General features: G+C 41.2%; 1 protein-coding gene across 1 annotated transcript in view; it reads right to left on the reverse strand.

Moving 5' to 3' along the window:
- FAM81B (family with sequence similarity 81 member B) overlaps positions 1-26,631 on the reverse strand; it is a 59,970-nt gene that overhangs the window by 13,215 nt on the left and 20,124 nt on the right. Inside the window, exons 3-6 of the mRNA XM_030567730.1 lie at positions 25,814-26,066; positions 19,206-19,324; positions 6,211-6,340; positions 1,133-1,239 (exon numbers count right to left, since the gene is read on the reverse strand). Coding sequence (XP_030423590.1) covers positions 1,133-1,239; positions 6,211-6,340; positions 19,206-19,324; positions 25,814-26,066 — 609 coding nt within the window. The remainder of the gene's footprint in view (positions 1-1,132; positions 1,240-6,210; positions 6,341-19,205; positions 19,325-25,813; positions 26,067-26,631) is intronic.

The following is a 26,631-nucleotide window of genomic DNA, read 5'->3' on the forward strand; positions in this document are numbered from 1 at the left end:
AAGCCAACTGCCAGGACGCAGTGCCACTCACTCAGGTTTGGCCCGGTGTTCCTCCATCATGATATGGGAAGCGGCCAGCTGGGTAAAATGTGAGTGAGTGGCGTTGTGACCTGGTGCACGGGGTTGCAGTAGCGTTCAGGTTTGGCCTGGCTGCCATGACACCCTAGGCAGCTGCCTAGTTTCCCTGTAGCTAGAGCAGACACTGGGCTGGGCAGCTCAGTGGGACTGCAGGCTCTCAGTTCTCAGAAAGGCTGTTAAGCAAGGTATCCTCACTGTGAGTGTGACCCTAGACATCTCAAGCTGGGGCAGTGCCTGGGCTCTGTTCAGAGTCTGGAGGGATTCAGCATTTGGATCCCCTCAGAGCAGTCTAGTGAGTATCCAGGAGGGAGAGCTCATCTGGAGCTGTGACAGGGCTACTGGATGAGGTTCTGTTACCACTGAACCACACAAACGCAGGGTGAACAGCTCCTTAAACATCTTTTTATAAAATGTAGAAAAAAAAAGTGTGATAATGTTTCTAACACAAAGTATTGTAACCAAGGTGGAGGTAATTGTAAAGTAGACCTCATTCTGATGGAGAAAGATGAATTGTTCACTCCACTAAAAATTGGTGGTTGCCTAGGTGCAAGTGATCATGACCAGCATATATTTCCTGATGCCCTGGCATAGCTACACTGCCTGCCAGACCTAGAGTTCCACCTATTCCTCACCCTTCCTGACTACCTGCTTCCCTTCCCATTGCGTGGGTGGCATGGGTAGCCAGTGCAGGGTATGAGGGGAGTACCTTGATTCCCTGTATGCTCCTATGCTGCCGCACTAGCCAGGCTTCAAGTCAGCCATAAATGTTATGGTAAATTGAACAGAAGTATTCAAAGCCTGTCTTTAAGTATCGTAAGCTTCATTGGCTTTTGTATTTGTTGTTTCTTCTGGGGTGGCATTTAGTGTCTCTTCAGTTGGATTAGTTGTAAAATGAATGTTCTTCAATTCTATATTTTTAAATTATGACTATTGTGTATGTCTTGCCTCAGCATTTTTGAATGTATATAAATCAATCGGTTTGTTTTGCTGTTTCATGCCAGACTAAAGCATTCGGAGTGCATTATTATAATTAAAAAAACTTTCCATCACCTACTTGAAATCCAGAAGTTGCAATTCATGGTGTTGATCCCCCTGGACTGTCCTTAAATGAGAGCTTTGCTCAGAGTTGGAAGTCTCAAGCTTGTCTAATAGCCGCATTACCTGATGAGAATTCAACAGAGAACATTTTCATGAGCCAAACTATCAGCACTTACATTAACTACACATTATTGCTACAGGAGCTGGGAAATCAGCCCAAACTTAAGGTGGGTGTGCAATGGAAAGTGCTTTTTCCAGAATTAATTTCACTGAATGCTAAAGGCTAACAGTCAAACTTCTGGCTGTATACCCTGTTCTCTTTGAACCTGATTCTGCAAGATGCTGACCACCATTTAACTCCCATTGATGTCAATGGGGACTGAGCCCTTTATAAGGTAAAATTCTTATATACGGCCACTTATCTTAGCTCCCAAGTCTATTTACAACCCATGATGATTCACTGGTAGCATTCTTTGTAGCATTCCAAATACTTGGTGCTAAATGATGGTTTTATGTACAGAATCCAGGTCTACCTAAATTGGGAGCCCAAATCTGAGAAAATTTGCAATACCAAGAGGTTGGTTATGTTCAGTACACTTGGCAGATTAATTTAATTAGGCCCTAATGTAAAGGCTTTTTTGAAGTTCATGCAAGACTTTAATCATGAGCTAAAAGTCATCTACTAGGAAATTATTATCCCTTTGGCAATTAGAAAACTGTATATGGCAAATGTAATCCTAAACTATACAGAGCCCAATTCTGCCACTATTATTTACTGTTAGTACCTTAATCCATAGGAGTAGTCTCACTGAAATCCACAGGACTACTTAAGGTGAGTAAAGATGGGGCAAATCACACCCACAGTGTTTACATTGTTCTCTGAACAGAACAGCAGCCATACTGGGTCAGACCAATGGTCCATCTAGCCAGTATCCTGTCTTCTGACAGCAGTCAATGCCAGAGGGAATGAACAGAACAAGTAATCATCAAGTGACCCATACCCTGTCACCTATTCCCAGCTTCTGGAAAACAAAGGCTTGGGACACTTCAGAGCATAGTTTCACATCCCTGTCCAGGCTGGCCAATAGCCATTGATGGATCTATCCTCCATGAATTTATCTAGTTCTTTTTTGAACCCTGTTATAGTCTTGGCCTTCACAACCTCCCCTGGCAGAGAGTTCCACAGATTGTGTGTTGTATGAAGAAATGCTTCCTTTTGTTTTAAGCCTTCTGCCTATTAATTTCATTTGGTGGCCCCTAGTTCTTGAGAGGGAGCAAATAACAGTTACTTATTTACTTTTTCCACACCAGTCATGATTTCATGGACCTCTATCATGTACCCCTTAGCTGTTTCTTTTCCATGCTGAAGAGTCCCAGTCTTATTAATCTCTCTTCCTATGGAAGCTTTTTGTTGTTAATTTTTGTTGCCCTTTTCTGAACCTTTTCCAATATATCTTTTTTGAGATGGGGCAACCACATGCGCACACAGTATTCAAGATGTGGGCATACCATGGATTTATATAGAGACAATATGATATTTTCTGTCTTCTTATTGGTCCCTTTCTCAATGATTCCCAACATTGTTAACTTTTTTGACTGCCGCTGCACATTGAGTGGATGTTTTCAGAGAACTATCCCAAATAATTCAAAGATCTCTTTCTTGAGTGTTAACAGCTAATTAAGACCCCATCATTGCATATGTCTAGCTAGGATTATGTTTTCCAATGTGCATTACTTTGCATTTATCAACATCAAATTTCATCTGCCACTTTGTTGCCCAGTGACTGTTTTGTGAGATCCCTCAAACTCTTCACAGTCTGCTTTGGACTTAACTATTGTGACAGAATGGCCAATGTTAGTATGGTGGGTCCCAGGCTTTTCTTGGCAGGAGGCTAAGACCCCACCCCTTTCCCCTGCTCTTGGGGGATCAAGGACCTCACTTGGCTCAGGAAGGTAATAGAGGAGAAGGTCTGATTTTGCTCCTCACTCTGAGCCCAAGACCCAGCCCCTCTCAACCCCTGCAGCTTTCTTACCCTTAGTCCTTGATGCTGGAACAGGATCTCCCTTCCTTCAGTTTTCTGTTTTTTCAAGTCTTCACAACACCTCCCTACAAACTCTAGGTCTCTCTCCTTCTTCACACACCCTGACTGCCTGAAGCAGGGGTTTTATTAGGTTCCTGACGGAGCCTTAATTGACTGCAGGTGCTCCAATTAACCTGTAGCAACTCTCTCTAGTCTACAGGGAACCATACCTTAATTAGCCTAGGGCTAATATATCTCCCCTCTTCCACTCTCTCACTGCTTCCTGACCCTCCTATATCATAGTATCTTGAGTAGTTTTGTATTATCTGCAAATTTTGCCCCTTGCTGTTTATGCCTTTTTCCAGATCATTTATGAATATGTTGAACAGTATTTTCCCCAGTACAGACCCCTGGGAGACACCACCATTTACTTCTATCCATTCTGAATACTGACCATTTATTCCTACCCTTTGTTTCCTATCTTTTAAGTACTGATCCATGAGAGGACGTCCCCCTCTTATCCCGTGATAGCTTACTTTGCTTAAGAGCTTGTCAAAAGCTTTCTGAAAAGCTAAGTACTCTCTATCCACTGGCTCACCCCTGTTCACATGCTTGTTGACCCCCAACGCCCAAAAGAATTATAGTAGATTGGTGAGGCATGATTTCCCTTTACAAAAACCATATTGACTCTTCCCCAACAAATGGTGTTCATCTATGTTGTGTGATAATTCTGTTCTTTACTATAGTTTTCCAATATAGTTTTCTGATCAACAGATTAACTTGCATTCGGACTCTGTTCTTCTGCATTCTGTTTAGGGTCATTCTGTGAGAAGAAATGTTTTCTCTTCAGCGGACACTGTTGTTCCATTTTCTGCTTAATGTCTCTATATAAAGTGGCTGACTTGGTTTTTATATACATTTGTATGCTGCTTCATGTGATTTTAGCACACACCTGTTCTGCTTTTCATTTGGTAGGGAGGCAGGATGTTTTTACATGTATTGAAAGAGATTTCCAAACAGTGTCTTATAATACAGTTAAAATACGTTCATCAGAACTGCCATGGGTAATTCTGTCTTGGAGCAGATGAAGCTGATATTTGCACTGTATGAAATTAATGGAAGCTTGTCTTACATAGAAGCACATGCATACAGAATGCAGTGAATTGACTATTTTAAATAAGGAAATTAAAGACTAAGGTATAGCATATTTAATCTAAATAGCAACCTCTAATGAATACGGTGGGTACTCACTGGGGTGGAAGGAGGGACCAACAGTTATTACTTGGTAAGAGCCAAATTACCCCTTGTCATAAACAGATAAGAAAAGTTAATAGAACAGAAGTGCTTCATATCTCTTTGCCTGGAAAGGGTTAACAAGAACAGTGAGCCTGGCTGTCACCTGACTAGAGGACCAATCAGAGGACAGGATACTTTCAAATCTTGAGAGAGGGAAGTTTTGTGTGTGCTGTTAGATTTTGGTTGTTGTTCACTCTGGGGGCACAGAGGGAGCAGACGTGCAACCAGGTTTCTCTCCAATCTCTCCAATACAGGCTCTTATAAGTTCAGACTAGTGAGTACTAGGTAGATAGAGCGAGTTAGGCTTATGTTTGTTTTCTTTATTTGCAAATGTGTATTTGGCTGAAAGGAGTTCAAATTGGTATTTTGCTGAAAATATTTTAACTTGTACTTGTATACTTAGGCTGGGAGGGTGTGCCCAGTGTCTATAGCTGAAAGACCCTGTACCTATTCCATTTTTTTTAAATTTACAGAGATAATTTTCACTGTTTTTCCTTCTTTAATTAAAAGCTTTTCTTGTTTAAGAACCTGATTGTTTTTTTTATACTGGTGAGACCCCAGGGGACGGGGTCTGGATTCACCAGGGAATTGGTGGGGAGAAAGGAGGGAAGAGGGAGAGAGAGTCTGATTTCTCTCTGTGCTAGAATTACTTTCTCTCAGGAAGAGTCTGGGAGGGGGAAAGAGAAGGAGGGAGGAAGGTGAATTGTCCTCTCTGTTTTGTGATTCAAGGAGTTTGAATCACAGTGATCTTCCAGGGTAACCCAGGGAGGGGAAGCCTGGGAGAGACAACGGTGAGGGAAAGGGTTTACTTTCCTTGTGTTAAGATCCAGAGGGTCTGGGTCTTGGGGGTCCCCGGGCAAGGTTTTGTGGGGACCAGAGTGTACCAGACACTGGAATTCCTGGTTGGTGGCAGCGCTACAGGTTCTAAGCTGGTAATTGAGTTTAGAGGAATTCATGCTGGTACCCCATCTTTTGGATGCTAAGGTTCAGCGTGGGGGATTATACCATGACACCCCTGTGTAAAGATACTATTTATGTGTTCAAACCCACATGATGCTGATCAGCCTGTATTTGTATTGAAGGCAAAGGGAGTTGAGGATGCTAGTCTCTCACAGGAGAGACCAAATGCTAGGAATACTATACAGCACAATTTTTCCTGTTGGCTATGAAAATATCAGTACATCCATGCTATATACATGTATACACCACAAAAAAAAATACTTGAGCAGAAAAAGTGACTGACAAAAGTGAAAGTTTTACCCCAAGAATGACAAGTTCAAGAGAAATTTGGAATGGTTCCAAAATTTGCATGGCTAATTAGTGATGCACTTAAGCAACTAGATCTGTCCCAGCTACTTTCTGAAGCTGAAACTAAAGAATAAAATCCTGGTTTCCTGTGGTATTTTCCAACTTCAGAGTCCTTGGATCTGGAATTTCAAGATGCATTTTAAAACAAGAAGGGGCCCGAGGGTCTAAGGTGTAATGAAATAGTATTAGAAAATTGTAATGGGACTTTTTTTTATCATTTAATGATCCCCCACATCTCAGGATTGCATTGTTTAGTTTGCATTACTCCTTAGTGTGTGTACACTCCCATCCATGCTATTGTATAATGTTATTGGATTGAAAAAGTGCTTGTTAAAACAAGTAAATAAACCAATGTCAATATCACATCCTCCATTAACATTGGTCAGCAGTTGTAAGGAGAGAAGATAATTTATATGCATATTTTACAGCCAAAATATCTTCTTTTTTCATTATGTGTTCATCTGCTCACCTTCATTTCTAAATTATTAGCATAACTTTCTGAGGTAGAGCGGACGACACCAATCTCTTTCTCTAGCCTCTGTATCTCGTGCCTGATGATATTTATGTCTCCAGATAGCTTTGCAATGCTCGCATCACATCTAGAATCAAAAAAGAGGTTAACTACAAAACATGAAGAGTATCAATAGTAGAATAATAATGTTATTTTTGCAGTTGAAAACAATTGCTAGCCTCAACATGCCACAATTATATTGCCCCATGTCCCCTGATAGCATCCTGACTGGTGGCAGGATAGGCTGGGCTAGACAAACATTAATACAATAACCCTGATACCAGCCCTGCTTCCAGTGCTGGTTGTCTAGGGAAATAATTTCTTTTTTGCAATAATTGAAGTTAACCGAAGTTGAAGGCTGTCAGCATTTGCTCTTAATTTGCAACTGTGAAGCACAGGGCTGATATGCTGAACATCTCTTGTAAATCACAGAACTTCCATTGATGCAATGGAAACAGAGGAAGCTCTACAACATGTAGAACTGGGTCCTCTGTGTTTTATACAATGAAATAATCCAACAATTATAGAGATAAATGAGTTCTAAAATGTATGCCCATGGGCTAATTTGGAGTCCAGGTGCAGCTGTGTTTGCATTAGAAACAAATGCCTAGGAACAGATTTGATACATTGCTGCAACTGATGTTCTAGCTTGTGACACTAGTGTACCTAGGTTGGAAGCAGATGCTAAGGAACAGCAGTTTTAGTGCTGTTACTGACAGAAGTATACTGGTATACCATCTATTTTAACTCTCCCAGCTGCATTCACCAAAATCTGTGTGGTGATTCAAAATGGGCAAATTATTTGACAACAACATTTGTTGAATAAAGGAATGACTGAATAATATTTAACCAACTTTACTTTTAAAGCAGTTTAAAGTGCTGTTTCTCTTTCTAGAATCTATTATTTAATACAAGTTAGGCATTCTGTTAAGATGTTCAGATAGAGTCACATCTACCACTTCTGTGCACATCTTTCAGCGTGAGAGAATTGGCCAATGCACCTGCATAACAGCCTGGAGAGAACCACACCAGACTCTGCTCCACAGCATGAAAGGGAAGCAGAATGTTCCTGCACCACATCTTCACAGTTGGTGCCCTCCGTTGTGCAGAATATTCATGCTGATTTCACTGCTGTAGAGCACTTCCACAACCTCTCTGTAGGCTGCAGCAGCTGGCCCTATAGGAGGATTTTTCTATTCAAATGCTAAAAGTACTTATAATAAGATAGTTGAAATAGAACTTTTAAGGACACTACAATGCAATGTAATATTAATATTGTTATAAAAGTTGAGTAAGGAAATCAACTGCATTTTAAATGTTTGAATAAACTATTTTCCTAAGGACTAGACAGAGTAAAACAGGAGAAGGAGCATCAACATTGTTGCTAGATAAAAGTCTGAAAAGAGATTTTGGTGGATGTGATTGAAAGTGTTTAAATAAAAGATGACAGTAAAGCTACTCTGATGATTCTTGGATATTGTGATAGATCTCCAGAGCATTTAGATAAAGTGGAACAGGACATGTCATTGTAGATAATACAGACCTTGTAAGTAGGCTAGAACTTTGATCAAAAGGGATTATTGATTTGGAGAACAATTACATAATAACCAAGAAGGTGAACATATGTCTAGAGAGACAGCAGGATTACTTTCTTACACAGCTTGTTGAATTGTTTACTTGGTCAGCAGCTTTTTTGGTCCAAACCCTGGGAAACAAGCCAAGAATAATATGAAGTACAAAGCATCTACAATCTAGAGATTATGGAATTATTTGTTGTAAATGGCTTGTGAGGGCAAGAGCTACTGGAAAAAACTCTAGGCAGGGTGAGTCAAATTTATATGTGGTGTAAGTACACACAACTCTGTGGAAGTTGAGAGAGCTGCTCCTGCTTATAAATTGGTCCAATAACTTTTAAAATGTTGATTTTTCTGGCATGCAGAAGGCAAAGTCAGTTTTAATTCTGTTCTGTAATGTGCAAGACAGATGTCATAAGCAGATTGTTAAGGGTTACTGTCTCTTGTACCTGTAAAGGGTTACAAGCAGGGAACTGGACACCTGACCAGAAGACCAATCAGAAGACAAGATACTTTTAAATTTGGGTGGAGGGAAACTTTTGTGTGTGTTCTTTGTGTGTTGTGTGTTCTTCTCTCGAAGGGTCTGAGAGAGACCAGACATTACTACAGGCTCTCTAAGTTTCTTTTCATATAGTAAGTAAAAACAGGAGGTTTAGGCTTTTTGATTGTTTTTACTCTATTTGCAATTGTGGATCTGGCTGGTTAACTTTTATATGTGTAGTTGCTGGGAATATTCTGATTTGTATTGGTACTGGGGGGAAAGTCTCTTTCTGGTATCTGTAAGCTATAGGACCCTGTAAGATTTACATCTTGAAGTTACAGAGATAATTCTTTACTTTTTCCTTTCTTTTATTAAAAGATTTCTTTTTTTTTTGAGACCTGATTGATTTTTTCTTCCTTGTTTCCCTTGTGTTATTCCAGGGGATTGGGATACTCACCGGGACAGGTGTGGGGGAGACGGGAGGGGGAGAGATAGAATCTCTCTTTGTTTTCCTTGAATCTGTTTGCCTCTTGGTGGAAGGGAAGGGAGATGCTTCTCTGTATGGTGATTTAGAGGTTAGATCAGTATCTCTCAGGATAGCCCAGGGAGGGAAATTCTGAGAGGGGGAAGGTGGGGGGAATGGTTTATTTCTCCTTGTTTTAAGAACCCAATAGATCTGGGTTCTTGGGGTCCCCAGGGAAGGTTGGGGATGTCAGAGTGCCCCAAAACACTATATTTTTGGGTGGTGGCAGTGCTATCAGATCTAAGCTGGTAATTAAGCTTAGAGGATTCAGGTGCTAGTATCTCATTTTCTGAACTCTAAGGTTCAGATCTGAGAAGGAATGCTATGATAACAGAGTTCTAAAAGAGTCAGACCATCATGGAGAGAGCATCTATATACAACTGACATTAAACCTGGCAAAAAATAAAAGGTCATGCAAATCCCAACCTGCATTACTATTAATATTACAAGAGAGCCTATGAAAGTTAGGCACTCAGCTTCCATTTGGCTGTTAACTCCCTCAGACTCCTTTTTAAAATCCCAACTCTAAGCAATAAGTAGGCTTTTGAAAAATGTAAACAACATGAGAAAGATGGAATGAGGGCTCTGGATCAATAAGAAGAAATAATTTCAATTATAACAAGCCAAACAAAATAACCTAAACATCAGATGCAGAGAATGCTTAATGCAGGATGTTAAAAGTACAGTCACAGCAGACGAAGGACCTGATTTTCATAATTGGGTAAATACAGCTTTGTTTGCATAACTGGTGGCTAGAGCTCTGGACTGGGACCCATGAGACATGTTCTATTTCTGGCTTTGCTAGTGGGATACTGGGTGGTCTTGGGCAAGTCACTACACCTCTCAATGCCTTAGTTTTCCCATCTATAAAAAGGGGATACTGAGTCCTCCTTTCTAAAGCACTTTGAAATTGACAGAGGAAAAGTTCTCTATAGGAACTAGATAGCATTATTAGCAAGATTATGTATGCAAATGACCAAATAGATGTCTATGGTATTGTTTATGGATGCAGTTATTCTGGCTGCACACACAATCGCATAATAATTATATGTGGAAAATATGTGTGTGCATTTTTGTATATATACGCATGAAGATTCAGGCCTGAAGGCATATTATAGAAAGGAAAATTGCGTCACTAAAAAGCTTGTATGCAACTGGAGCAAGGGAATAACGAAACAGGAAACTGTTTAATATATTGATCTAATTGTTTATAAAAGAGGAAGACAAGAGCTGCCTAAGGTGAGGTTCCTGTTTCCTGGTCAGATAGGAAGGGGCAAGATAGAGTGCAGACTGCAATGGAAGAGGCTATTGAAAGACCTAGACACCATAATTCCATGAGATTTAAATAAATTTGCATATGAATAAGTAAAATGATATATTTAGGCATTTCATTATTGACATAAATATAGCGCCAAAGTTTCCTACTGCATCCTGAAGGACCTCAGTTTTACAATTATAGGGAGTTCAATGAAAGGAACAGTTTCTTTTATACCATTATATCTAGCCAAGGTTTCAAAAAATTCTGAAGCACCTAGTAACTGTTTCTCATTCTTTAAACTTCATTCATGGCTTGTAATAATCTGATAAAGTTCTGGACTTTTCTGATTTCCATTGCTTTGTGATTCAGAGAACTGTGCAAGAAAAAAGAATAGGCAGAATTTTTAACCTTCAGAACTAAGTGCAAATTCCATCTCCTTGTTCAGTCTTCTGCTGGTGGGGTGAGGAGAGTGCTTTTACATTTATGGGAGGTCTCTCTTTTTGTTTACATTTGTCAGCTTGTTTTGTATTGTTGCAACATACGTCCATGTGCCCAATTGTGGTTGGGCTCATTTTAAAAATCAGGAAATTAGTAAATATATAATTTTCTGAGAACAAACACAGAATGGGAACACAACAATTAACTGAGATGTTGGAGGTGGGTTTTCCCTGTTATTCAGAAATGCATATAGAATTTTCAAGAATTATTTGCTAACCCATTAGCTGATAGTGGGACACTTCTACACCATACCGAGGGAGAAAATTCAAATCTTGTATTTTTTGGTCATTCTCTCTGGAGTAAACAAAAGATATATTATGGAGGTGATCATTTGGGGGAGAGGTGGAGTGAAAAGAAAGGAGGACATGGTTTGAATGACAAGCTCCAATGTACACTAGCATGCTTTATATGATGGACCATAGAAGGATGAATTACTGTAGCTAATGGACAGAGAGCAAGGGTTCATTAATGTCCATTTCAGCCCAAATAGTTTTGTGCTAAGAGAAACTAAGCTACAAATTCAGTAGGAACCTATAATTATGGGTAGGTGATTCACACTTCTGTTTAACAAAATAGTAAATTACCTAACTATGCAAATTTGCCTCCACCCACATTGGTTTATGAAGTTACCAGTTTGAATGCTGATTCTTCTTCCTTTTATGTCTGATGTAAATGTAGAGTAACAACTATTATATTATATTTAAAGGTTAAGGCAGATATTTGCATCTGGAGTAGCAGACTGTATTGCTGTGATGCCTCCTTTATATTTGTGAATCGGACATAGAGTTGTTTTATGTTCCATGGTCTGTTCTGGGTGACCACGGTCGCACACGGCACAGTCTTTAATTTTCCATTTGCGCAGCAAGTACCGTATCTGCATCTGCTATGATTTGTGCAGATATGGTTTAGGGTTGCCCAGGAGCTTTGTGGGAGAGCAAAGCCAGAGATCTTCTGCATCGTGTCTTTCACAAGGTGTTTATTTGTGACTTCTTGAACGCTGACTAATATAGAGGTACTAAATTGCATTTTTTTCTTACAGTGGAGAGCAAAGAATTGTGACATATCAAAGTACTATTCAGGATTATAACGGTACTCAGTTTTTTCAGTACTGGGTCATTTCCCAACACTGCAGGTAAAGTGCACAGTTAAGGTTCAGCATTTCCAGAGGGAAACTAGTAATAAACAAAATGAAAGTGCTTATGATGTGGAAATCATATAATTGTATCGCAACTTAGCCTAACAGCAATTATTCATACATAACTCCATTAAAAATTGACTGTTTAATTGCAGCTAGTAAAGGCATCCTTGGTGCTGTAACATTCATAAGTTTTGCTGAGGTTAGGAGACTTGCCCTTCTCTCTCTTTAAAACTACATGAGATCCTTGGAGTCAGCTTCTAGAACAGTACTGGTAGTGATTTAGGCCCCAGATATGTTCTGTCATTGTATATGAGCAACCATGTTTCATTTTCAGCTGTTTTCTGCAGTTCCTTTCATTCCTGTGCAGAGGGGTTAGCCCACTAGGGGTTAGCTAGTGTCAGAATGTTCTTGTTGTGATATCACAAAAATTGCCATGGGAGTGACTATTGCAGCCTCGCAGAATAGGTTAGGATATCAATGCATGGATAAGGCAGGTAGAGGAAGATGGGGCTGATTGAAAGGAAGAAAATGCTTATTTACAAATAAATATCCTAGGGGGTGGTGTTGAATTGTACTCTCCCACATGTATAGCTTTGCAAGGGTAAGATTTAGGTGGAAATTCCTTCATGTCAAAGCCCACAGAGTTTTCAAAGGTGACAGTGCTTGCCATGGCACCTCTGGGGGTGATCAAACACCATTGTGGGCATAGGAGTGTGGAACGCTGTAAGGGATCCCAGAGATCCTACTGAGAGAGCAAACCCATGAGTCTGTGGAGGAAGAGAGATGAAGTTGAAACCCTGCAGCAGTCTAACAGTGAAGCTACTGAAGCTATTCTACCGACCCATCCAGTGCAGAAAAAGTCAAGCAAATTGTCCCACATTCAGCAATAGTCTAAAGGTGGCAGCCCTCATATTGGCCAAGGTGCAAAAGGAAAAATGTGCACTGGGAGGTCACAGGGCAAGGCGTGATTAATTAGACACTACTAGAAAATCTCAGCAGTTACTCAGTGAGCATGCTCACAAATGATTTTTCAGTTGCTTACAACTATATTAGAGAGACAAGGTGAGTGAGGTAATCACTTTTATTGGACCAGTTTCTGTTGGTAAAAGAGAGAAGCTTTGGAGCTACTCAGAGCTGTTCTTCAGATCTGGGAAAGGTGCTCAGAGCTAAATATAAGGTGGACCAGATTGGTTACACACATTCTGAGAGACCATTCACGGTGAAGTGGCCTTTCAGTACCTCTCCAGTCACAGTACAAAAAATGGGGTTAATGGGTTACAGATTGTTGTAATAAGTCATAAATCCATGGCCTTCATTAAAACCATGATTGTTAGTGTCTAGCAAGCTATGATTTTAAGCTCTCAGACTTATCTTTTGAAGGTTTTGTGCGGGTTTCCTTTGAAAACAAGGTATGAACTGCAGTGACTAGCTACATTGCAAGTGCAGCTGTGGATGTACACTTCAATGGGCGCTATTCACACACCAGCTCTCAACTTCAGCTGTTTTGAGCTATTTGTGTGAAAAAAGTGTGCAAATATTTTTTTACAATGGTACAAGTATGCTTTTCTCAGCCTTGCTTAACACACATGGCTGCACGGATTTCCCCCTAAGTTTAAAAAAACAACAAAACAAAAATCAACCCAAAGTGAAATTTTAGGACAGTTCTGAGCAACTGAAAAATGGGGTTTTGCAACCCTCTGCTTATCAAGTGACTAATATAATTGGCCAGAATCTCAGCTGGTGTAAATTGGCATAACTCCCTGGACTATAATAAGAATGCGTTGATTTACACTAGTAGAGAATCTGGCCCAACACACATAATGAAAATAGGTTTCCAGCACTACCAAGCTGGAAATTTGGTTCCCTCAAGGTCGAATACTTCACTCCAAAGGCTGGGAGCCCCAAGTACTAGCAATCTACTGCAGTTCTATCCCTGGCGAGGGAGTGAGGAAAGAGTGGTGGAGAAGAGGGAGGATTGCAGATGTATGGAATACAGAATTCCTTGGAGCTAATTGGGACACGTTTGCTGTCAGGCCTGGTGAATGGCTAGTGGATCCATCCCTATACAATTAATTTTGTGACCATTCCCCTTCTGGAAGGTGTATGATCCTTCCCTGGGAGTTGCTACAGCCTTAGAAGTACAGTAGATTATTAGAGTTTAAAGCTAGAAGGGGGTATTAGATCACCTAGTCTCAATTCCTGTATATCACAGAGGCTGTCCACAATTTATTTAACACTGTTTTTTCAAGAGTATGCCCTTGTAACTGAAAAAACACATAGAATTAAGGAGCCACCCTGTAATATGTCACATAATTCATGGACAGCCCCACAGACCATTACATTTCACCTAGTTATCCCTACATTGAGCCCAGTAATTTGTGTTTGATTAACACATGACTTCCAGAAAAGCAGCCAGTCTTGATACGAAGACATCAAGAGATGGAGAATCCATCACTTCCTTTGGTAGTTTGTTCCAGTAGTTAATCACTCTCATTGTTAAAATTTTGTATCTAACTTAAATTTGTCTAACTTCAGAGTCCAGGCATTGGATCTTGTTAGGCCTTTTTCCATTGGATTAAAGAGCCCTTTAGGACCAGTATTTTCTCCTCATGAAGGTACTTATACAATGCGATCAAGTCACCCCTTAAACTTTTTTTGATAAACTAAACAGACTGAGATCTTTATGTCTCTGACTGGAAGACATTTTCTGCAGACCTTGAATAATTTTTGCATCTCTTTTCTGGGTCCTCTCCAATTTTTCAACATTCTTTTTAAAATGTGGACACCAGTATTCTTGTATTGGTCTCACCAATGCCAAATACACAGGTAAAATTACTTCCTTATTCGTACTCACTACTTCCCAGTCTACACATTCAAGAATCACATTAGTTCTTCTTGCCACAGCATTGCACTAAGGACACATGTTTAATTGCCTGTCCACTGTGACCCTTAAATCCTTTTCACAGACACTTCTTTCCACAATACAGCTCGTTCATCCTGTAGGCATGGCCTGCATTCATTGTTCCTAGATGTATAACTGCCTTCGGCTGCACGTTTTACATTTTGTTTGAATAAGACTACAATACCAAGCAGGGCCGGTGCAAGGATGTTTCGTGCCCTAGGCGAAACTTCCACCTTGCGCCCTCCCCCATCCCCGAGCTCCCGCCCTGAGGCACCCCTCCCCCCATGGCAGCGCCCCCTCTCCGCCCTGAGGTGCCCGCCATGCAGCAGCTACCCACCTCCACCCTGAGGCACCCCCCCACCCCAGCTCACCCCTGCTCCGCCTCCACCTCGAGCACGCCATCGCTGCTTCACTTCTCCCACCTCCCAGGCTTGCGGCACCTAAGCTGATTGGCGCTCCAAGGCTGGGAGGTGGGAGAAGTGAAGCAGCTCACACCTGCTCCGCCTCCCCCCCCGAGCACGCCATCGCTGTTTCACTTCTCCCGCCTCCCAGGCTTGTGGAGCCAATCAGCTTAGGTGCCGCAAGCCTGGAAGGCGGGAGAAGTGAAGCTGCCACGGTGTGCTCAGAGAGAAGGTGGGACAGGGGTAGGGGTGAGCTGGGGCAGGAAGTTCCCCTGTGTGCCGCCCCCCCCTTCCCCTTACTTGCTGAATGCGGCCCTTCCCGCACTCCCCTGCCCCAGATCCCTCTGCCTAAATGCCGGTGGCTGCCGAAGAAAATGCCGCCTCCCAAATCCTAGTGCCCTAGGCGACCGCCTAGGTCACTTAAATGATTCCACTGGCCCTGATACCAAGTGATCCAGACCACACTATGACTGCACTGTCCTCATCATTATTTACCATTCTACCAATCTTTGTGTCATCTGCAAATTTAATTAGCAGTGATTTTATATTGACTTCCAGACCATGGATAAAAATGTTGAATGGAGTCAGGACTAGAACTGATTTCTTCAGAACCCCACTTGAGACACCCCATTCAGTGATGATTCCCCTAGTTTTTGAGATCTGTCCACTAGCCAATGCATTCTCAACGCATTCATCACGTGCTCTATAGGTATTGTATAGTGTATTGTATTTTTAAATCAGAATGTTGTGCAGTACTAAGCCAAACACCTTACAAAAGACTAAGTACATTACATTTACACAGTTGCCTTCATCAATCAAAGCTGTAGTCTCATAGAAGAATAAAATCAGGTTTGTTTGACAAGGCCTGTTTGCCATAAAACCATATTGACTGGCATTAATTATATTCCTACTATTTTTTAATTCTTTATCAGATGAATACTATATCCGCTTTTCCTTTCTTTTGACCAGCACTGATATCAGACTGACCAGAATGGACATTCTGCTTGCATTTTTTAATATTGGTACAACACTGGTACCCTTCTGTCTTCTGGAATTCCTCCACTGTTCCAGATTTAGTAAAAATTAACATCAGCAGGCCAGAGAGCTGCTCAGCCAACTCTTTATTAGTTGCAAGTTATCTGGGCAATATTTGCCACAGCATAGCCTGAGGGGAAGAAGTCTAGCTTTCCCTAGCACCCTAAAAATTTCCCCAGCACAACACTCATCTACATATTCCAAAATATTGAATGCACTTTACAGACTGCAGCTATCCCTGCATCCACCACTAAAATGCATCCATCTCTGGGGTGGAACACAGCGGTGCTTAGCTGTAGTTGTCATAAACAGATAGCTAAGGGTTAATGTCTCTTTCACCTAAAGCACCTGACCAGAGGACCAATCAGGAAACCGGATTTTTTCAACTTTGGGTGGAGGGAATTGTGTGTCTGAGGTCTTTGTTTTCTGGCTGCCTGCTTTCTCTGAGCTTTGGAGAAGTAGTTCTGTTTTCTAATCTTCTGTTTCTAAGTGTAAGGACAAAGAGATCAGATAGTAAGTTATATGGTTTCTTTTCTTTGGTATTTGCATGAATATAAGTGCTGGAGTGCTTTGATTTGTATTCTTTTTGAATAAGGCTGTTTATTCAATATTCTTTTAAGCAATTGCCCTGTATTGTGTCATCTTAATACAGAGAGACCATTTGTATTTTTTCTTTCTTTTTTATATAAAGCTTTCTTTTAAGACCTGTTGGAGTTTTTCTTTACTTCAGGGAAATTGAGTCTGTACTCACCAGGGAATTGGTGGGAGGAAGAAATCAGGGGAGATTGGTGTGTGTTGAATTGGCTAGCCTGATTTTGCATTCCCTCTGGGGGAATAGGAAAGTCCTTTTTGTTCCAGGACCGGGAACGGAGAGGGGAAGTCACTCTGTTTGGATTCACAGAGCTTGTGTCTGTGTATCTCTCCAGGAGCACCTGGAGGGGGGAAGGGAAAAAGGATTATTTCCCTTTGTTGTGAGACTCAAGGGATTTGGGTCTTGGGGTCCCCAGGGAAGGTTTTTCAGTGGGACCAGAGTGCCCCAAAACACTCTAATTTTTTGGGTGGTGGCAGCAGGTACCAGGTCCAAGCTGGTGACTAAGCTTGGAGGTTTTCATGCTAACCCCCATATTTTGGACGCTAAGGTCCAGATCTGGGACTAAGGTTATGATAGTAGTACAGTAGTGTTGCTGTTCTCAGTTTTAGGAGAGGAAATGAAGAATTCTATGCCATATATAATTGAAACTACAGGGGAATTTGGATGGAGGAAATGTAATTACTCAAGTTGAAATCTAACCAGCACATCAAGGATAATATCTCTAAAATGTAACACGTTTTTGAGGAAGAACTGAGTCTGAAAGATGTAGTTATTATTCATTAGCATTATATATTTTACCAGGCTGGATTAATCTGTTCAGCTCCAATACCTGAACCATGACCCTCTCCCCTGCTCCACCGATGCTCTGCCCCAAGGCCACACCTCCGCTCAGCCTCTTCTCCCTGAGGCCCCGCCTGTGCTCCGCCCTGACGCCCCATTCCCACTTGGCTTCTTCCCCTGAGCCCCTGCCCATTGCTCACATGGTGGGCAAAGGGCAGAGAGGAGTGAGCAGGGGCAGGCTGGGATCAGAGAGGAGTAAGCTCTGGGTGGGGCCTTGGGGGGAAGAGGCTAAGTGAGGCAGAGCCTCCGGACAGAGTGTGGGCAGAGAAAGGGGCAGGTCCTCAGTCTGGATGCCAAGGCCCCTTCTGACATTGACATCATTGTAAACCCGGTACGGTATTTTACTAACAGATTGAACCTGATTCTTATTTACACTAAGAACACTTCATACTGCTCTGGCAGTGTAAAAGGGAGTAAAGTATACTGTCATGGGGGTAAGAGGGAAGGTTCTCTCATAGATTGGTAACTGGTTAAAAGATAGGAAACAAAAGGCAGGTATAAACGGTCAGTTTTCACAATAGAGAGAGGTACATAGTGGTGTTCCCCACTGGTCTGTACTGGACCAGTCTTATTCAACATATTCATAAATGATCTGGAAAAAGGAGTAAACAGTGAGATGGCAAAATTTGCAGATAATACAAAACTACTCAAGATAGTTAAGTCCAAAGCAGACTGCAAAGAGCTACACAAGGATCTCACAAAACTGAGTGACGGGGCAACAAAATGGAAAATGAAATTCAATGTTGATAAATGCAAAATAATGTGCACATTGGAAAAAATAATCTAGACAACTAGACATATAAAATGATGGGGTCTAAATAAGCTGTTACCACTCAAGAAAGAGATCTTGGAGTCACTGTGGATAGTTCTCTGAAAACAGCCACTCTGTGCAGCAGCAGTCAAAAAAGCAAACAGAATGTTGGGAATCATTAAGAAATGGATATTAAATAATACAGAAAATGTCATATTGCCTCTACATAAATCCATGGTCATCCCACAGCTTGCATACTGCATGCAGATGTGTTGCCGCATCTCAAAAAAGATATATTGGAATTGGAAAAGGTTCAGAAAAGGGTAACAAAAATTATTAGGGGTATGGAAAGGCTGACATCTGAGGAGCGATTAATAAGACTGTGACTTTTCAGCATGGCAAAGAGATGACTAAGGGGGGATATGATAGAGATCTATAAAATCATGACGGGTATGGAGAAAGTAAGGAAGGAAGTGTTAGTTACTCCTTCTCATAACAGAAAAACTAGAGATCACCAAATTAAATTAATAGGCAGCAGGTTTAAAACAAACAAAAGGAAATCTTTTTTCATACAACGCACAGTCAACCTATGGAACTCCTTGCTAGAGCATGTTGTGAAGGCCAAGACTATAACAGGGTTCAAAAAAGAACTAGATAAGTTCATGGAAGATAGGTCCATCAATGCCTGTTAGCCAGGATGAGTAGAGATGGTGTCCCTAGCCTCTGTTTGCCAGAAGCTGGGAATGGGCGACAGGGGATGGATCACTTGATGATTACCTGTTCTGTTAATTTTCTCTGAGGCACCTGGCATTGGCCGCTGTCAGAAGACAGGATACTGCACTAGATAGACCTGTGGTCTGAACCAGTATGGCCGCTCTTGTGTTCTTATACCCAATTTAAGGTCCCTTTACACACCTAGAGCAGTGAAAATGAGAATCAGGCCCATTATGTTTTACTTACCTGGCCACCCTTCCACGCAAGTCCCCAAATCCATGTAGGTATTTATGGTCCAAACTTTGAACAGCAAAAGTTGTTCCTGTTGTAACATTATCTCTTGTTCTTATTTGTTTCTCCAAAACCTATAAATTCATAGTCATATCCTCTTAGCTTGTTTAGTTTACCACTTCATTATTCATTTATTAGTATTTCAGAGCTTAGCAAAAACATCCTTTAAAGAAGGAGTTGTCAAAGTTTTCATTTCAATTTCTACAGCACAGCTGTACTCCTTTATAGTGTCTATCTAAACTACACAAATAAAAACTACATTGCAAGAACATTAAGGTTGCAAAGTCAAGCAATCAAAAGTCAGGAAATCCCAAATGAAGGTTGCCTATGAAAACTTAATTTGTGCATATGCATTATGATTCAGTCTATAATTATATGATCACATGCTATTTTTTTCCATAGGACCCAGGCTGCATTCAAGTGTACAGCATGACCTGCTTTATCCTCATTGTTCAATGTGTGAGCACATACCGTAATTGCTATATTATAGTCAAACCCTACTTTGAAGACAGAGTTATTAATTTTCTCATGTGCTTTTCAAAGGTGTTCCTCATTATAACATCTGAGTGCTTCTCAAATATGAATTTATTTTAAAAATATCCTGTGAGGTAAGGGTGTGGTATCACTCCCATTTTACAGATGGATAACTAAGGCACAGAAAGTTTAAGGTTAAAAAAATCTACTTATTTTGGGTGCTCAAAATTTTGGAATCTAAGATATGGGATAGGCGGCTGAAGAGGATCCTAATGGGAGCAGGAAGAGATCTGCTGATTGTCCTTCATGTGGCAACAAATTAAACTGCTAGATTTTTGCTGGGCCACATCAAGGAACCAGACCAAGAAAGACACTAAAGGAAATGGGAGCTCAAGTGATCTTCAGTGGAATTCTACCTGTCCCTAGAAGAGGACAATGAAGATGAGACAATATTACGATGGCTCAGGGAGTGGTGCTATAAGGAGGGTTTGGGGATGTTCGACCACAGGGAAACATTCACAGACAGAGAACTGTTCTCATGAGATAGACTCCACCTGAGCAGGGAGGAAAATAGACTTCTGGGATAGAGGTTGGCACAACTGATTAAATGAGCTTTAAACTAGGAATCTGGGAGATGCTTATGTAATCTCCATGCCTGATTCCAATACTCACTTTTATAGTCCAGTCAACCTTTCAAGTGGACTCTTCTGAGGATTACCCCTCAAAGCAAAGTTTATTCAAACCATAAAGAAGGCGACATGGAGTCTGGTGGTGAAGTTGGCTCCATGCTCTTTCTTCTCCGTGTGTATGCTGAGATGCAGATTTGCCTTGGCTCCTGTCATTTCCCCCTCCTGCTGCCTCAAGGACCCTGTATACTAGTTATATGTAAACTGAGGTGAACACACATTCCTTTGTTTAGGACAGAACTGTTTAACAACTTTGGCTAGTCAAGACTGTGTGGGTTTGAACATGTGCTAGCAACTTTATACGTGGATATTAATAACTTTACATATAATTTTGCTACACACATTTCACCATGATATTATTGACCAGCAAGTTATCAGTTTTCAGATGATACCTCCTGAAGCATATTTTGTATTAAGACTATTACAATGGTGTGTACAGTGTGAATACAGGGATGCTTTCAGTCACAGAAGTTACCAGTGGAGTTCCTCAGGGACTGGTGCTGGGACCAATCTTACTTAACATTTTCACTAATACCAAGGCACAAAAAGTGGGAGTGTGCTAATAAAATTTTCAGGTGACACAAAGTTGGGATATATTACCAATATGGAGAAAGACCAGAATATCATACAAGAAGATTTGAATGACCTTGAAAATTGGAGTAATAGAAATGGGGTGAAATTTAACAATGCACTTAGGGACTAACAACAAGAATTTTTGCTATAAGATGGAGATGTATCAGTTGGAAGCAGCAGAGAAGGAGAAAGACCTGGGTGTTTTGGTGAATCACAGGATGATTAAGAGCTGCCAGTATAATGCGGCGACGAAAAAGACTAATGCAATCCTTGGATGCATCAGACGAGGTATTTCCAGTAAAGATAGGGAACTGTTGTTATCATTATACAAGGCATTGGTGAGACCTCATTTGGAATACTGTGTGAAATTCTGGTCTTCCTTGTTAAAGAAAGATTAATTCAAACTGGAACAGGTGCAGAGAAAGGCTACTTGGATGATCAGAGGAATGGGGAACCTCCTCTATGAAAGAAGACTTAAGGAGCATGGCTTGTTAAGCATAACAAAATGAAGTCTGAGAGGAGTTATGATTGCTCACTATAAATATATGAGAGGGATAAACACCATGGGAGGGAGAGGAATTATATAAGTTAAGGGCAAATGTTGGCACAAGAAAAAAATATATATAAAATGGCCATCAAGAAGTTTAGGCATGAAATTAGACAAAGGTTTCTAACCATCAGAAGAGTGAAGTTCCAAGAGAAGTAGTGGGGGCAAAAAAAATCCTAACTTGTTTCAGTACTGAGCTTGATACGTTTTTGAAGGGGATGGCATGAAGAGATTGCCTACAATGACATACATCCCATGTGCAACTTCTACTAGCAAATATCTCCAATTGCTACAAGATGGGACACTAGATGGGGAGGGCTCTGAGTTACTACCAAGAATTCTTTTCCAGGTGTGAGGCTGGTGGGTCTCACCCACGTGCTTATGGTCTAATCAATTGCCATATTTGAGGCTGAAAAGGAATTTTCCCTAGGTCAGATTGGCAGAGACCCTGGGTTTTTTTAGCCTTCCTCTGAAGGATGGGGCATGGGCCTCTTGCTGGTTTGACCTAGAGTGTATGGTGGATTATCTGTAACTTTAAGTCTTTAAATGAAGATTTGAGGACTTCAATAACTCAGCCAGAAGTTATGGGCCTATTACAGGAATGGGTGGGTGAAGTTCTGTGGCCTGCCATATGCAGGAGGACAGACTAGATGATCATGATGGTCCCTTTGTGCCTTACAGTCTATGAGTCATCTAGGACCTGACTTTTGTTTCCAGAGACTTAGCATTATATAGCAGTTAATACGTCCAAAGCACAGCCCTGTGATTTTTTTTAATATAGGCAAAACATTGTATTTTTCATTAGCCTTGTTCTCAGAAGTGGCTATTCCATTGGCAAAGTTATAAGTAACTAAAAACAGGATCATATAATGGGAACTGGCAGGCAACCTTAACATGAAGCTGTGCTACCAGCCCCATCTCTGATGCTGTCTGTCTGATATAACTAATAAAGTTGAGTAAACATTTTAGGATGAGTTCCAAGTTGAGCAGGAGAGAGGACATATACATTAAAAAACTTCCATAGTGCACAAACATAGTAGCAGATTTTTCAAGCTATCCGTTGATTAGAGCTGAGTGAAGCATTCTATGTAAAATCAGAATAACTTGAGATTTGCCTGTTGTCCAGTTCCTGGAGCTTCTTCAAACATGCAGTGCTTAATGCAACATTTTTGAATCAGTAAAATTATCATTGAAGCTGGGTACAGTTTTATCTTTGTTACACAGAATTTAGCTAAATTTTTGAAAGCAGCTTTTGTGATGCATTGTAAATATTGGGCTGACTTTGGTTGTATTGTGGAAGTGATGTAAATGAAAGTCACATGGCCCTTATTCTGAATCCCTGACTGTCTGAGCCCATCCCATATATTTCTGAGAGTTAACAGAATTTTTTTTTAACTCACTGTCAGTGAGTCAGAAAAAATTATAGGCCTGATTTATCTTTGCCCTCTGGCCCTTTTTAATACCACTTAGATTGGCGCAAAGCAGTCATAGAGCAGGCATACTGCTCTACTGCCACCAGGGAATACCTCTAACATAAATGGCACCTACATCAGCTCTGTAACATCTCTGCAGCAGAAGGAGGCATTCTAGTACTGACTCGAGAGAGATGGTGCATGGGAGAACTGAGGGGGCTGGGAAATGTGGAGAGCAAAATGTAATGACAATCTTTTCATTCTTTCTGCACAGCTCTAGTGACAACGCACATGGCATGCATCCGAAATAGTAAGCCCTGATTATACATTTATTTTTGTTCTTTGGTAGAAAAATGTTGTTCTCAAAAGGTCAAGTGTATTAGCACAGCTCAAATGATTCATTTGTAGTATGCCTAACAAGGCAAATGTGGTGTGATAAATCCACAAATGTGAAATGTTGAATGAAAGACACCTGCTCTTTGGTTGACAAAAGCAGTATCTGTCTTTCATTTATTAAGATGGAAAGCACCAATATCCTATTTATTGAGAGAAATCACTACTCCAGTTCTTCATCTAATTCCCTGGAGAGTATTAAATTCCCACAACTTGCCAACCTTGGGGGGAGTGAAATATATTCAAATAACTGCACCTGTGAAAGATGTTCAATGCTGGTCAAAGTCAGCGTTCAATCGTTTTTAAGTGTTTCTTTCACTAATGGTTTTGTTGTTTTCCATCTGACAAACACTGATTGCTTTTGTCCTGCTCTTTCTTATGCAACACCAGCCAGAACTGTTTGATGACTGTATTGTGGTTACCTCTTTTGCTGAGCATTGTTAATAATGTCATCAAAATGTCAGGATGGTTCTGGGAACACAGTTTGTTAATTTAAATTCTTCTTATCAGTTGCCTTTGCCAAGATCTGAATTATTAGTAACTATTATATTCTGTGATGGAGTTAAAAAAATGAATTCCCCAAGATTATAACAATTTTAAATAACAAGATTTGGGGGGTGGAGAGTAAATTACTTGATTTGTATACCTTTAAAAAAAAGGCTATGATTTATGAAGATTTTTAGCATATATATGCTCACCCCGGCTCCATATTTATTATTATTAATAATAATTAATAACTATTAATACTGTTTCTATTGTGGGACCACCTAGTAGCCCCCATTGTGGACCAGGTCCCCCTTTTGCTAGGCACTTTATAAACAGAACAAATAAATTGTAAGCTCTTTGGGTCAGGGATTGTCTCAGTACAATTTCTGCGGTGCACCAGGGGAAATGAAGGTGGGTCAGTGAGCATATAGGAGTTATGGGATGGAAGATGAGTGATTTGGTTGCAGATGCCTGCATGGGAGGGATGGGTGCTATCCAGGTGGCCTGGGATGTGAGGGAGCTCTGCACCAAGGCTTGAAGGGCCCTGTCGAAGGCCTCTGTTGCTTTACTGCTCCACGGAGCGGAGGCAGCAATGCCAGGGAACCCTTCAAATTCTAGTGCTCTGGTGCAGAGATACTGGCCTATTCCAGCACAGCTGCCTGGGGTGCAGGATTGCTGAGGCAGTGGCACTGAAGGAGTCAAGTGCCCTTAAGTTAAGGCACCAGTGCTTCAAGGGCTCCCCATGGCACTGTTGTCTTGGTGTGCTGGGAAGCTGGGCAGCTAAGGCTGCAGCAAATCTGGAGACCAAATTCAAGCACTGAAGTGTGGAACAGAGGAATTTTAAGTGACAATTTCAGTACAATTAATCTTGGAGTTGCTATCAATCATCCATATTTCTGGTGAGTGCCACTGAGAACTTTATTGTTAGCATTTCTTGAGGGTTCAATAGTTTAAATTCTCAGTCTTCTAATTTAATTACCACAGTGTCAAGCTCTATTAACTGTTTTATTTTTACTTTCACAAGCTTTTGCATTTCCTGGTTTCACATGGAACTGCAAGCACCCCTAAAGGGCGAGAGAGGGTGTTCCCTGGTCAGGGTCGGCTCCAGACCCCAGCATGCCAAGCGTGTGTTTGGGACGGCAAGCCGTGGGGGGCACTCTGCCGGCGCCGCAGGGGCGTCAGGCAGGCTGCCTCCGGCGGTTTGCCTGCGGAGGGTCCACTGGTCCCGCGGCTTCGGCGGACCTCCCGCAGTCGTGCCTGTGGAGGGTCCGCTGGTCTGCAGGACCAGCGGACTCTCCGCAGGCAAACCGCTGGAGGCAGCCTGCCTGCAGTGCTTGGGGTGGCAAAATCCCTAGAGTTGCCCCTGTCCCTGGTCCAGCTGAAATAATGACAGATTAGAAATCTGATGAAAAACTTGATCCTGGAAGATATTCAGCCCTAAAGAGTTTGGATACAAATCTTTAGAAATTCACCCCATGACAAAGCCCTAAACAACTATGGGTTTCTCTGTTCACCAGGTCAACCAATATTTTATGTCTCCGTGTGTTTTTAACAAGTCCAAGCATGTTCCAACTTCTAGTGAGCAGAATCTTTGAGCCAAATTCTCTCCCTTTCCCAGGCCATTTGTGCCACTGGAAACAAAATGGGGCCTGAATCTGTCTGTATATGGGCAGTTGTAAATGCCCCTTGCATAGGCAGATCAGGGAACTGTAATTAGCTCCCTGATGTCCCTGCTGACGTAGATCTTAGCCACAGGAGAAAATCTAACCTTTTGAGAAGGCCAAGAAGCCTCTGAGAACTGTACTATGCTCAATAATTTGGGGCAGAAGTGGGTAGCTGGCCTCCCAGGGAGAGCAAAGATATATTAGTATTAGCTGCTTATACAATATTAAGTATCTTTCTATAGTTGAAAAATATATTGGTCCTGCCCGAATCATAGGAAAGTAGAGATGCAACTAATCCCACCAGCTCCAAGAACAAATGCAGACCTACCTCTATATCATGGCTGAGCTTCTTAACTATGCTTGTAATAGTCTGTATGTGGTTTTCCAGCAGTTGTCGTGCTGTTGTCTCCCCCTGTTGATGGCCCTTACTTCCTTTAAGATAAGAAACAATGTCATCTTTGATTCGAAATGCCTGATCTAGGAGAACAGCTGTGGTCCTCTCCTGACTGGACAACCGGTTTTCTAGAAGATTCACTCTGTTTCCAGGAATCATAGGAATTGCAGGAAGAAAAGCTTGGCCCCTGTGCAGAAAAACACATTACAGGGTAATGTCTGAATGAGGCTGAAGACTGGCCAGTGTATATTAGGTTTGAAATGTGCTGCATGTTACACTTTCATATTACAATATTTACAGTAAGGTCAAAATTTGACATCAAGTGTACTGGAATAATAACAGTTTCTCTTTTTCTTGCCCTGGTTCTGTATTATACAACTAGGGTGACCAGATGTCCTAATTTTATAGGGACAGTCCCGATATTCAGGGCTTTTTCTTATATAGGTGCCTATTACCTCCCACCCCTGTCCCGATTTTTCACACCTGCGATCTGGTCACCCTATATACAGGCTCCATGATAATAATAATTCACGGAAATCTGCCTAGATGATGGAGTAATGTGACTAGCTGATAAACCTTTTAAACAAGCAGATTAATCTATTAGTGGGACCCTACTAAATTCACAGCCATGAAAAACACATCACAGACTCTGAAATCTGGTCTCCCCCTATGAAATCTGGTCTTTTGTGTGCTTTTGTGTGCTTTTGTGTACTATACAGATTTCATAGGGGAGATCAGTGTTTCTCAAATTG

Source organism: Gopherus evgoodei, chromosome 6, assembly GCF_007399415.2.
Source record: "Gopherus evgoodei ecotype Sinaloan lineage chromosome 6, rGopEvg1_v1.p, whole genome shotgun sequence".
Classification (NCBI taxonomy): Eukaryota; Metazoa; Chordata; order Testudines; family Testudinidae; genus Gopherus; species Gopherus evgoodei.